At 41.8% G+C, this 14526-nt stretch overlaps 1 protein-coding gene across 1 annotated transcript in view; it reads left to right on the plus strand.

Moving 5' to 3' along the window:
• The first annotated feature begins 11634 nt into the window (after positions 1–11634).
• Positions 11635–14526, plus strand: part of LOC308083597 (uncharacterized protein) — a 31013-nt gene continuing 28121 nt past the window's right edge. Inside the window, exons 1-4 of the mRNA XM_080425912.1 lie at positions 11635–11847; positions 12606–12764; positions 13629–13700; positions 13940–14259. Of these exons, the coding sequence (XP_080282038.1) occupies positions 11638–11847; positions 12606–12764; positions 13629–13700; positions 13940–14259 (761 nt within the window). The 5' untranslated portion in view covers positions 11635–11637. The remainder of the gene's footprint in view (positions 11848–12605; positions 12765–13628; positions 13701–13939; positions 14260–14526) is intronic.

The following is a 14526-nucleotide window of genomic DNA, read 5'->3' on the forward strand; positions in this document are numbered from 1 at the left end:
TAGTACACACACAGTCAGTCAGTCAGTCAGTCAGTTAGTTTATGTTTGCGATAGTTTCTTTTTATTTCTTAATAGGTTTACAGATATGTAACTGTTAATGATGTATCATGCTTTCTTTTGGAGACCCTGCATCAGCATAATAGTTCATGCTGTTATTAATATTAAGAGAGAGTGAGGCAGGGAGATGGGAAGAACAAGAGAGAGAAAGTGAGTGAGTGAGTGATAGATAGAGAGAGAGAGAGAGAGAGAGAGGAAAAGAGAGTTTACATGTCCCCCACATGATGAGGTTATTTTCTCAGCCCTAGAGAAGTGTTATCACACACTTTTGATCCTTACATAGAAACACAATGTCAGTTTTCAGTTGTCACTTACATTTGGAAACATGCCAAAAAAATATCATAATATGCAAAAAAAAATCTCTGTGTCTTTTCATTGAAGGTTTAACAGTGGATAATCATGAGCTTTGGCTATAGGGTTCAACTTCAGATTTTACTCTCACTGTATAGCTACTGTATATCTGTCTATTTCACTGGTTTGACATTTCTGTAATTGTATAGAGACACACGGCCGGAAGCGGAAGGCCTACAAATCCACGCCCACTTTTGACACTCGGGGTCCGTTTCAACGATGAACTGCAGCTCTCAATGCAATCTCTATGAGAGGCATTGTAAAATACCGTCATTTCACTGGTTAACTACTGAGGCTGTAGCGTTTTTTTTTGTGTTCTAATAATCTGTCCCATTTGTTTAATTTGTCCTTTTTAATGTCCCATATCTTTCATCTCGATATACTACCCACAATATACTATAATATACTCCATCAGTATGTCAAAACCGCTAGCATCGGAGATCTATATCGCATGGTATATACTGTACGTCACGGACGCATCCCTTGAGGTTTTCAATACCCAGAAAACTGGCGAAAGTGGCCGTTTTCAATAGGTTTTGGTCATTATCTCTGGAACAAAAGGTCCAATCTGCTCAGTTCAAAGCTTGTTGGATGCGTGACTTTGAGGACATTAAGCACGCAATGACACATTTTCGGGTTATTTTTATTTTTTTAGGGGAGGCGAGATCTTAGTTGGGCAGGCGACCGCCTCTCCTGCCTCTACAGTGCGTACGCCACTGGTCGGCGCTCGGCACTCGTAAAGACAGTGATGCAGTTCATCGTTCTAACGGACCTCGAGTAGCGGCGCTGTCTCAAAAGTGGGCGTGAAATTTGTAGTCCCCGTGTGTCTCTATGTATCAAAGATAACAATTTATCCAGATGGAAGGCACATTTAAAATGATGTAATTTATCACATTGATTCCAGTTTTGACCAAGAAAGTGGCAGAGTTTTGTCAGAGATGTTAGCCGATGTTTACCCGTGTTTCTGTGTGCTGTCTGCCTTTGTCAATAACATCGTACCGGCTGGTGAAATATCTTGTGTGTGTGAACAAAGTAGAACTGTGTGAGTGTGCAGAGAGGTTTTATGAATAAAAAATAACTCAGAATCCAGAACGACAGTAGTCTGCAATTTTTCAGACACACTGCAGATTAAGTCTACTTCAATACTGCTTACATTTTAAGGAAATATCTTCCAATATTTATTGTGCTCAAGACTTAATCTGTGTCCTGAACGGTCCTTGTTTGTAAATTGAACAGGGGGACATTTGGATTTAACAAATAGGTGATATAATATATCTTAAAAAATAGCTGGGGAATTTCTATGGTGATTTTTTAAAATGTTATAATCACTATAAAGAATAACTTTGCTCCGCCTGCAGTGTACATAGTAGGAAACAGTGTTCTGCTTTTTGTCAACAAAACTGCTTTATATTGTTAATCCACTAAAACGATTCAATGCTTTTTTTTCCATTGATTTATGTAAATATATACATTTTCATCTAAGTAAAAACATGTTGTCTGTGTATTTGTTTTCTTTTATATTTGTGTTGTACATAATGAGTTGTGATGTTAGTATTTTTGCACATTTGGGAGCATTCCCAATTCACTGTGCTTGGACATTTATGTTTCCAAATCTGATTTTTTTTATCATAACTTTTAACTCTCTTTAAACTGAATTAAAATCAATGCCTGTATAAATATCTGCTTTTTGTTAATTAATTTATCCTCTGGTCACAGTCTACGGTTTACAGTAATTTAATAAGAACATGGTTCTGTATGCACTCTAAATCAGATGAGATTATGATGTGTCATTTGAATGAATAAATCTCTTTGAAGGTCTCACCATTTGTACTCAATGGACATCAAGGATGTGCAGCATGTGGTGTATGTTGTAGCGCCTCAGTGATGGCAACTGTGTTGCTATTCTCTGAAGAAACACTAGAGTGAGCCACTGTCACGCTGAAATTAAGCAATTAAGTATTCAGACTGCTGGTCTACTAATGAAGGTCCTCCCCAGATCCTTACCCTAAACTTGACCACAGTACACAAAACCCATGCCTAAACTTAACCACACTAACAGTACCTAGCCTAAATGCATGCCCAACGTAGAGTTAGACCAGTGCACCCTATGGACAACCTTGCACGCTAAATGCCAGACAAAGTGCGCTTTCGATCTCATTTAAGTTATTACTGTAAAGTCCCAGTTTGGGGAGATCCTCTGCTCAGAATTCCCCCGGGCCAATGGAGATATTAGACTTCTGGGATACAGGCAGAGCTAGTCCGCTATATATGCAGCATCATATGCAGCCTTTTCCCTATTTTAACATCAAGGCTATTTCTATTTGGAGCAATTTATTAAAATCGGTTGTGATATTTTGCTCCAAGTGTGAGAAAAGGTTCACAATATAATCAATACATTTGAATCTTTTGTCTTTTGTTGAATCCGTCTATTTTAACCATAATGTTCATGAATAAATGTCAAAGTTGTCAGCAATATAGAATACAATGCCATTACTGTTTATTTGTTCAATACCTCAAAAATAATAACTATTGTATCAAAGGCAAATTTCTTTCAACCTATTTCTAAATGGAATTGATGAATACCTAATCCTCCCCTCCTCCCATCCCGCAGTCTGACACATTTAGACAAAGGTTTCCATGGTAACTGTACACAGCTGCTGTCTTCGCATTGAGAAATGGGGAGGTTTTATTCTGCCCTAAACCCACCCCTAACCCCTCCTTTTCCCTGGATCAGCTGGGGTTCACGTGGGCTGAGTGCAGTCACTGACATGATAAACTATTAAGCAGGCATACTATCAATGAGTGTGTGTGTGTGTGTGTGTGTGTGTGTGTGTGTGTGTGTGTGTGTGTGTGTGTGTGTGTGTGTGTGTGTGTGTGTGTGTGTGCTATTTCCCTGCAGAGTTTATGAGTGGGAGGTCTCAAATAGCAGAGAAGGGTATTACAGTATAATATGAATGATGTCTGTGTTATTCTTGAGCCATAAGCAATAACAACTCTCAACTCAGTAACCAAGCTGCAATTTTAGCAGCGGCCCACTCCTCAGAGGGTATAGGCTAATAACCTCACAATAATTTCAACACTTTCTCCACTGCTTCCTGTTTCTGTTTCTATCTGCTAATGTAGTCTGATAACAAATGATCTACAAGACTACTGCCGATGATTCACAGGCTGTATAGAGCCATATACATCTGAGATTGAATGTGGTCAGTGTCCCACACATAGTCTCAACCTCAATAATCCAACTACTCAAGAAATAGGAAAAGGTAACTGGTTTTCCCACAGACACTTAGCATTTTTTACATTTTACTGTACCTTGTCAGTGGTTTGGCCTTGTACCTGAGTCATAAACCACTTTAGACAATGTTGGATATGAAAAAGAAGCCAAAGAGAATGGAAAACCACAATTGGACACAATAGCTCATGCATAGAACAATAGTTCACAGATATGCTTAGGCTTTTGTCCAGTTTAACTCAATGTTGTCTTACACTATCATTAGCTCCATGCAGTTTAGTCAAAAAAAAAGTCGTGCCTCTCATTCATCCTGACCCAGGTTAAAAAAGAATGATTTTGTAATTATTTTTTTAATTCTTTATAAATTGCAAGCATGCCACATGGGAAGCTGATGCCTTGACATGATGTCACTGTGATGACTTGATGGGAGGGTGTTAGATAGATAGATAGATGGATGGATGGATGGATGGATGGGGGGGTGGACTTGGGTGTCTGCTTGTATAGGGATTTTATTTTTAGCGGTGAGCTCATCAGGGCCTCCATCTCCTCAGGCTCTCTTGTCTTCTCCCTCGCTGACCGGAGCTTCACAGCAGCTACTGTTAGTGGTTAAATGTACACAAAGCCTTTTTTCTTTTACTGCTTGGCTTTGATTCTGTTATCTGCCAAATAAAGCAGCCAATCTTTAGAAATAATTTCATTGAGAGTCATTGTGTGAATTTTCTGTTCATCCCCTGGTGAAAGGTTCCTTCCTGAGAAGACGATTAAGTTGGTGATTTATGTGTACAAGGTGGAGACGAACCCAAAAGTCTTATGCCCTTTTTTTCAAGGCAGCACAGACATTACAGGCTCCCAAATGAGTGAAAGGTCACATGATGGAAGCACAAGGGGCTTGGGGAATGGTGTGGTGTGTGTGTGTGTGTGTGTGTGTGTGTGTGTGTGTGTGTGTGTGTGTGTGTGTGTGTGTGTGTGTGTGTGTGTGTGTGTGTGTGTGTGTGTGTGTGTGTGTGTGTGTGTGTGTGTGTGTGTGTGTGTGTGTGTGTGTGTGTGTGTGTGTGTGTGTGTGTGTGTGTGTGTGGTAGGGGTGGGGGTGGGGTGGACCCTAAACATCTGTCATCCTTGGAGAAATGGGACGTCAACTCCTGTGCAGAGCCAGCAGACTGCCCCCGCGACATCTTGTCTGGTAATTACATTGTGATTACAAAGCAGAACAGTCTCATCCCTAACTGGACCAAGATGAGATCATGTAGCCTACCAGCTAATGCAAGCATTTATGACTGAGGCACAGGGAATAGTTAAGGCTACGCTTAAAACTATTTCTATAATAAATCCTTAACAAAAGCTACTGTATAGATGCCAAAAAGTAGCTTTGAGTCTCTCCACTGCCACAAACTTTGTTATGAGTGTAGGCCTACTTGGTTTCACATTATAGGGATGGTAATTTATCCTTGTAGGTAAGCCAGTGGAGAAGCGCCAATAACTAAAAGCTCAAAATGACAGGCGAGTTGAGTCAGACCCATCAGAACTATATTTCAGCTGAGGTGAAGATGCCTGCAATTTATGAGGAGCCTGTTAGGCATGGAGGTATGGTGTTAGGCCTGGTTTATACTTTGTCGTTTGACGGTTTTGCGTGCTAAAAATAGCCGATTTACAAGCTCACAATGCTTATTGTGAGCTTATAGAGCAGCTCTTCTCAGCGTGCGACACCATTGTACAATGGAGCACAAATTAGGCATTCAATTTCAAACAAAACTGCTGATCTTCGACAACATCGTTCTTCCAAAAAATACTAGTGAGCTTGGCTCTAAATAAAATCTTCCGTAACTCTCTACACCCTGACAACACTTATGCGAGCTGAACCTTTGGCAGTGCTGATTACAAATGGAATTTCTGATTCATATCCTGACAGCAATAATTCTAAACTGTTTCCCCAACCAAGATATTTCCTTACAGGGGTTTTGCAACAAGCATCATAGCTTTAAGAGTTAGAGAGAGAGAGAGAGAGAGAAAGAGAGAGAGAGAGAGAGAGAGAGAGAGAGAGAGAGAGAGAGAGAGAGAGAGAGAGAGAGGGAGAGAGAGAGAGAGTAAGTCTGATTATGAAACAACTGGATTAGTTTTGAAACCTAAAGTAAAACATCTGAACAAAACAGACACTTTTAGGACAGGTCAAATGATCTCAAACCTGTAGCCATATGAATACACATAGTTTACCTGAGATGCATTGTCTCATGCAAACAATGTGAACGTTTTTCAATAGGCTACAGCTTTGTTTTTCTGTCTAAAATCTGAATGAGCATGAGTATGGATGTGCAATCAGTTACACTTGTTGGACAAATGGACAAGTGCTCAAACTCACTAAATTAAAACAACCTAAAGCCTGTATGTCTTTGTTACATGATAGCCTGTGAAATAAGCAATGATATCGTTTGCGTTACATCCAGTAATAGATACTGTTTTGTCGACTATTTCCTACAGTATATGCATTGCAGCGATGACTCAATCCTATAGGTTTACACTTTGCAACATCCGAAGGAGTCTGCCCAGCTCCTGCAGGCCTCAGTCATCTCCAGGCTTGACTTTTGCAACTCCCTCCTTATTGGCCTCCCAGCATGCGTAATGAAGCCACTCCAAATGATCCAGAATGCTGCAGCCTGCCTGGTCGTCAACCTCACAAATTCTTCAACATTTCCCCCTTTTTGCGTTCCCTTCATTGACTATCGGTTGCTACCAACACCCAGCACAAAATAATGGTGATGGACATGGACTAAAAGGCAACCATGGTGCACCACCATTCAGGACATGATCCAATCCCACAATCCTCTCTGCTCACTTTAGATCAGCTTTGATTGATTGATTGATGTAGTTTATTTAGAAAGACATGAGAATAGTACATGACAGTACATAACAGTACATGGAAGTACAAATTCACAATACAAGGTCTACTAAACTGGAAACTCTCATTAAGCACTAAGCTTGTTTAAGATGAGAACCCCATGCACACAAATCATGATGAAATATAAGAGGCAGGCAGATATACACACTACTATACAGAATGTCATACAATCAGCTTTCAGGTTACTGGCATGACGAGAGAAAAAAAAATATATATATATACAAAAGAGGAAAATGAAGGAGGGGGGGGGGGTAGGGGGGGGTAGGTTAAGACTTAGACAGGGGCCATTTTCGAATTGCAGCCTCCTGAAGGTGTATCTTTAGGGCAGTTTTGAAAGTGAGTAGGGTTTTACACTCCTTTACTCCTTTTGGTAGGGCATTCCACATTTTTGATGAATAGCATGAGAACGAGTTCATTACCTTAGTTGAGCCAAATCTGGGTTGAACATGATTTGTGGAGCTGCCTCTGGTGTTATGATCATGGACTGCATTAACATTTTGGAAGTATTTTGACAAATACAGGGGGGGGATCCCAATGTTGTGGTGTATCTTGAAGACCAGGCCCATAGCAAGTTGCTGTACTCTGTCCTCAACCCTAAGCCATCCAATCCTAGCAAATGAGTAGGGGTTAGATGGGTTCTGTGATTGAGGCCAAGAAGTAGCCTTACAAGTTTGTTTTGGGATGTTTGGAGCCTTGTTTTTAAGGCCTTGGAGGTGTTGTGATACCATGAAGTGCATGCATAATCATAATGACCTTGAATGAGGGCCCCTGCAAGAATCTTCAGAGTATTCTTACTGACTAGGCGATCAATCCTCCACAAATAGCGTGTTGTTTGGTTGACATTTTTGATCACTTTTTCTGCGTTTTTGTTACCAGAGAGGTTTGCCTCCAAGATGGAGCCCAGGTAGGTAATTTCATCCTTTCTTTTGATGACATCATCACCCACTTTGATCGTGAAACTCTCTGCCTTGCTAAGGTTAGGACTGGACCCAAAGAGGATGGATTCAGTTTTACCCAGGTGTAATGAAAGTTTGTTGTCAGAGAGCCAGATGCAGATCTTGTTAGCTAACACATGAAGGCTTCCTTAAAACACTTGGCCAATGCTCCGCACATCCTAGCTCTGCACGTCTACCTCCTGGTTCCCAAACAATGGAATACATTCCCTCTTGCAGGCAGAACTGTGTACATTCACTCCCAATTTTCCAAAGAGAGAGTGATGGGGGTGAGGTGGAGTCTGAAGACTCACCTCTTCAGACTCTCACTCCCCCCCTCGCCCCTATAGCACTCCTCTCTCCTTGTCTCCATGTTGTTCACATGTTTTTGTTGTTTAATATTTAGGGTTGTTCTTTTTTCTTGACCACAAGTGCTAAGAATATTTTTTGACAGTGTTGTTTAGACAAATGTTTGATGCTATCATGCTAATACCTGGAATCCTATTTTTTTCGGAGGTCCTACATTGTTCTGTTTGTTCTCAATAATATAGAGTCACATATTATGTGGTTATTTACTGTACCTTGTTTGTGAGTAGGGTTCATGCTCTGCATACTCTGATCTCACTCTTCGCTCTGGATAAGAGTGTCTGCTAAATACCTGAATTGTACATTTTAATATGCCTTCTGACCCATACAATATCTGCTTAATATTTATGAGGAAACAGGCCTAGATGTAGGCCTATAATTCCATTCAATTATGAGCTTGACTGAATTGTGAATTAAAGGTTAATTTGAAGGTTAACAGCAGTTTGTGTGTGTGCACCTGTGTATTCATATGAGAAAGATAAAGAGGGAAAAGAGGAATGAATGTGGCTATTCTGCATGAGAGACACAAATAATTGTTTACTTACTCTTTCTGCATGTATAGTCACTAGCCTGTTGCTTGGCAAAAACAACAGATATATACTACTACTGTGGTTCTCAAACTTATTCATGTCAAGGACCCCCCAAATTCATATATTTGGCCACAGACTCCCATCTGAGAATATTTTCATACAGGATTTGTGTTTAAAAAATATTCCAAATGTTTCACATATTTTCAAGATCTTTTGAAAATAGCTGATCCACAAGCTTGTGAGCTTGTATACTGGCTGTTTTCAAATGGTTAAACCATAGGGGTTAAACAGATTTTTATGCTGTAATTAACTAATTTAGCTGGGGATCCCCTAGAACCCCCTCTAGGACCCCTGAGCGTCCCCGGACCCCACTTTGCTATTTTAAGGCACGCAACACACCGGTGTACAAACGAAGTATAAATCAGGCGAGGCTTCAGTCTTTTGCACGCGTCCTCCGTCCCTCCCGCCATGACGTAATGGCATGAATATTGAAGCAGGTTGGTTGGTGGTCGGGATGCGCTCGGAGCAGCCTCAGCATCCTTCTGCTTCCCTTCATCATCTCTGCCCTTTGGATCCGACCATATACAGCTCCACAAGGTAACACATTCTAATCATATATGATGCTTATAATCAATGTTTTTCTTTGTTAAACCGTTCTTTTCAACCGCATGCCCCTCTTGGGTGAATGTGACAATTGCAGGCTATAGGCTACTCTTTATAAAGGACAAATGCTTGATAAGTGGTCCATCCACCATTCAGCTTATACAGTAGCCTATATCTATCACATTGTTGGGCCTGTAGACTGAATCTACTGTTGCTGCTCTTATTGGTCTGTTAGTAGAAACACTCAGAAATAAATCAGCCTCTATTGAGCTTTTTCTTATTAGGATCAATTAAACATGGTGTAATTTAATCGACACTTAGTTAGGCTAATGTAGGCTATGGAAACAATCTGATTCTTTTGAAACAAAACCGAGAAAGAAAAAGCCTATAGGCCTATAAGTTTCATATTACCTTTTAGGCTATTGAAGAATATAGCCTATATCTTCGAGTTGCTTTTTACTCCTGTTTTACACCCAATGAAATAATGTATCATCCTACATGTTGGATATGAGGAAAAGGGTGATGATGTCTGAAAGGATTTCCCCAAATATAGTTCAGTTTCTTCTGGACCCGGGGGTTAGTCGAGACAATTGGTTCGGTTTGGACTCTCAGAATTCACTGTATCGTTTACAACTGAACCAGTGATGTCGGTTGATGGTTCATTGATTTACAGTCACAGTGACACTGCCCTTTCTTTGCGCTCTCGCCAGCTGTGCCCTTCAACAGTGCACAACATGCAAATGAGATCAAAATGATCTCAGCTCCTGCTGATGTGATCTCACGTCAAACAGCCTACAATGGCACACATAATTACAACGCGCAAAACGCATAGTCTGCTATGGATGTCCACAGACAATAAGAGTAAAATCCTTTATCCGACATTCTTTGTGCGCCTGTTGGTGTGTGTAATTTAGCCTATAAACCAATTAAGCAGTTTACTCTATGTGTTTACTGTCATTTGTTTGGTTTGTATCAAAACAACAGACTTTTTTCCAACCATACATTTTTATTTCAGCTGTAAAGGATACACGTTATAATGGATGAGATGAGCCATCATCGTCTATGACACCATGATGAACCCATCATCCGCTAGCGGCGCTGCCGGCGACGCGCCGCGACAGCCAGACAATAGTAGCCGAAAGCAGCAGCAGCAACAACGGGCTTCATCACCGGCCGGCAGCAAAGACGGCGGATCCAAAGCTCCACAAAAGACCGGCGGCCCGTCGAAGACCACCAGCTCGTCAAAACAAGGAGGAGGAGGAGGAGGAGGAAGAAGCAGCCGAGGTCATTCTCCCGTATCCACGGCTACAGGCAGGGAGCGGCAGGCTGGGGCTGGGAAAGGCGCGGCTGCTGTCGCTGTCCAGCAGAGTGGTGCTGAAAGCCCGACGCTGATCAGGGCGGCGGCGGCGGCGGCGGCCGCTCATCCGTCCGAGGACGTCTCATCACCATCGGCCTCCTCCTCCTCCTCCTCAAGGGGGGATCGCGTTGTCTCCGACCAGCCTTGCTCCTCCAAATCCCCCAAACTGAAGAGCAAAAACCCGAGAGGAGCCGAGGCCTCCACGGGAACAACACCGAGCACCAAGAAAAGCTCCAAGAGCACCGTGGGCTGCGGCCCCGGGTTCTGGAAGGAAGGATGCTTGCAGTCTGAACTGATCCAGTTTCATCTGAACAAGAGCTTGGGGAAGAAAGGGAGCAAAATGCAGACGAAAGCATCGGTGTCCCCACCGGCGTCCGAGCCGGAGCTTTCTCCCGAGCCTGTGGTCGTCCCCGAGCCGGCAGCAGCACCCATGTCCCTGCAGCCAGACGACACGCTGCAGGAGGACATCGAGAAATTAGAAGATGAAAACGAGGACCTAAAGGTAACATAAACATGGTTTCTCCGGTGTCAGGCTATATTTCTGCGCATGCCATGGTATAGCACCTGTTGTGGCTGCAGATTAGCATGATGCTGCTGTTTTACAGAGGCCTATATAATATAGGCCTAATTGTAAAGCATTATTTGTCTAAATAAATGTATGTATTTTATGCACGAATGACGTGTTATTGTGTATAACCAATCACCTGGGGAAATTGAGACGAATTATTTACAGTGGTGGAAAAAGTAGCCTATACTCAAATATTTTACTTAAGTAAAAGTATCAATACTGCTATGTAGAAATACTCTGTAAAAGTCCAGAATTGAAAATATACTTGAATAAAAGTACAAAAGTATCGGTATCAAAATATGCTTAAAGTAGGCTACCAAAAGTAAAAGTACTCATTGTGCAGAATGTCCCATTTCACAAGTTCAAAATGCATAAAACATCTTTTGAAAATAGCCAATCTAAGCTCATAAAAGCTCATAATGCATCGCAAGGCATTGTGAGCTTGTAGATCTGCTATTTTCAAATGGCCGAAATATATTATGGCTGAAGTGGTTAGTGTTTTGTAATAATAAACAAACTCTACAAAGTAACTAGTAACTAAAGTTTTCATATAGTGGAGTAAAAGTACAATATTTGCATCTGAGATATAGTTGGGTGGAAGTAAAAGTAAAAAATAAATGAAATACTCCAGTAAAGTAAAAATACCTAAAAATTGTAGGCTACTTAAGTACAGTACTTGAGTAAATGTACTTAGTTACTTTCCACCACTGATTATGTATGATCCAATCGGCTTTAGACTGAAATCGAGGAGATGCGAGCTGAGATGGACGAGATGAGGGACACGTTCTACGAGGAGGACGCCTGCCAGCTTCAGGACATGCGTAGAGAGCTGGAGAGAGCCAACAAGAACTGCCGGATCCTCCAGTACCGACTGAGGAAGGCCGAGAGGAAGAGAATGAGGTTTGCAGAGACTGGAGAGTATGACGGAGAGATGGTCAGGAGCCTGGAACAAGACCTCAAGGTGCGTTCAACATAATAATATGAATATGAATAATAATAATAATAATAATATATAGTCCCCTCTGTTGGGTCCACATTTCTGTTCTATTCTATTCTATTCTATTCCTGTCTCAGGCTATACATTGAATGTTGTTGTGTGTGTCCACTGGGATGTGATTAATATTACAAATCTCTTGACTTAGACAATACGACAATCCATTCATATTTTATATAGTTTGCTTTTTATTTCTCTCTTTTTATTTGTTCTGTGCTTTATTTCTCTTTTAATGCTCTTTCAATGCCTTTAAATACAAATTGTGTCTTCTCGTAAAGCACTTTGAATTGCCTTTGTGTATGAAAAGTGCTATGTAAATAATATAAACCTTCCTCATGCCTGTAGATCAATGTGGGGTCCAAGGACCCTCAGGGTTCATTGAGGGGGTTCCAAGTGGACCCTTACAAATGGAACTAAATGGACCCTTTTAAGGGTTCATTTGGTCCCATTTGTACACTCTCATAGCAATGAAATTAAAACGTTTTAGAACCATTGCCCCTAGAACTCTTAAGGTCCTTACACACCGGGGCGATTTTTTTCATGCGAATAATACGTTTTGTTCAAGTCCGAATTCGAGTCCGAATTTTGCGTATATTCGCATATTCGCCGGTGTGTAACCGCCTTTAGAGTTATGGGGGTCCTTGAATTGAAAAGGTTTGTTGCTGTAGATTATACAGACAACAGAATAGTAATGTGATGCGTCTCTGTCCTGCATCCTGTGCCAGGTGGCGAAGGACGTGTCGGTGCGTCTGCATCACGAGCTGGAGAGCGTGGAGGAGAAGAGGACAAAGACAGAGGAGGAGAACGAGAAGCTGAGACAGCAGCTCATAGAGGTGGAGGTCACCAAGCAGGCACTGCACAACGAGCTGGAGAAAGCTAAAGAGGTGAAACAGAGTGTGTGTGTGTGTGTGTGTGTGTGTGTGTGTGTGTGTGTGTGTGTGTGTGTGTGTGTGTGTGTGTGTGTGTGTGTGTGTGTGTGTGACGTGTGTGTGTGTGTGTGTGTGTGTGTGTGTGTGTGTGTGTGTGTGTGTGTGTGTGTGTGTGTGTGTGCGTGCGCGTGCGCGTGCGTGCGTGCGTGCGCACATAAACAAATGTAAACAAAGCAGACAAAGCAGAGTGTGTGTGTGTGTGTGTGTGTGTGTGTGTGTGTGTGTGTGTGTGTGTGTGTGTGTGTGTGTGTGTGTGTGTGTGTGTGTGTGAACCTATTCATTTTCAGTGGAAACACTAAACATTACGGTTCAAAATTACGCAGGAAAAAAAAACAGAACCGGTTCATCCTTGAATCTCTCCTGTTGTCAAAGGTGCCGCGGTTCAAAAGAGTGTCACTTGATTATATAACAGGCTAGTTTCAGTTTGTAAGAGACACACTACATATAATTCCAGAGTGCACTATTCAATGAGAAAGGAATATGTTTCATTTGAAAAGCCCGATTTATATTTCATTGTGCACCGGTGTTGCGCACCGAAAACAAGAGATCTAAAAGATCACATTGTGCCGCACCATGCTGTATGGTGAGCTTGTAGATCTGCTATACTCGGTGCGCCATTGCCGCTGAAGGCTGTAAAACACATTAGTAATCCAGCCACCACTATCCTTTAAATATCTCACAACAAAAATTCCTGACGGTGGCTTTAAAGCATCCGGTTCTTTCCATTACCGATTCCTCTGTGTCCCATAAATCTGGATTATGTCACTGCCTTCCCGTAGAACATAGTGGGTTTATGATGTAACCACTGTTTCTTTGTAGCTGTCACTGAAAAGAAGAGGAGGCAAGGATGTTCACAAATCAGAGAGGAGGCTTCCACAGACCCCTATAGAGGTGAGTCAACAATTAACTTAATAACTTAACAATTAACTTAATGAAAAATCTAATTGTCAATAATATAATAGCAACATTTTATCCAAGGAAAGTAAAGGGCACATGTAAAACTGCTACTGTCTGATCAAATATTCTGTGTTTCCATTTGCTATTATATGTGTTAAATCATCCACATGCTAACTAATGAATATATGATACAATAACAAATCACTGACAAAACTCTCCTTCCTTCAATAAAGGAGGAAAATGAGGACCTCAAATGCCAGCTGGCCTTCATCAAGGAGGAGGCCATCTTGATGAGGAAGAAGATGGCCAAGATTGACAAGGAGAAAGACCGCTTGGAGCAGGAACTGCAGAAGTACCGCTCCTTCTATGGAGACGTGGACAGCCCGTTGCCCAAGGGAGAGGCCGGCGGACCGCCCACCACCCGCGAGTCTGAGCTGAAACTCCGCCTACGTCTGGTGGAGGAGGAGGCTAACATCCTGGGGAGGAAGATAGTGGAGCTGGAGGTGGAGAACAGGGGGCTTAAGGCTGAGCTGGACGATATGAGGGAGGACAGGTAGGTACCATGATGGAAGTGGATCATTTGTGTGTTCTCCTTAACCACTTTTAGATAGGCTAAATCTTAAAAAGAAAAAATAGGAGCCGCAAAGCTTGTACACCATCGTAAGACTAAGTATAAATCAGGCTTAAAGGGGAACACCCATGGCTCTGGGCACACCTAAATCTAAGACCAATTATTAATTGTATTAAACGCAGCTGTGTTTCTTACCCTGCCGTGTTTGTACCCTTCTAGAGTTTTTCACCTGTATAAGAAAATAAAGTA

The sequence above is a fragment of the Gymnoscopelus braueri genome (assembly GCF_963280865.1).
Source record: "Gymnoscopelus braueri genome assembly, chromosome: 4".
NCBI lineage: Eukaryota > Metazoa > Chordata > Actinopteri > Myctophiformes > Myctophidae > Gymnoscopelus > Gymnoscopelus braueri.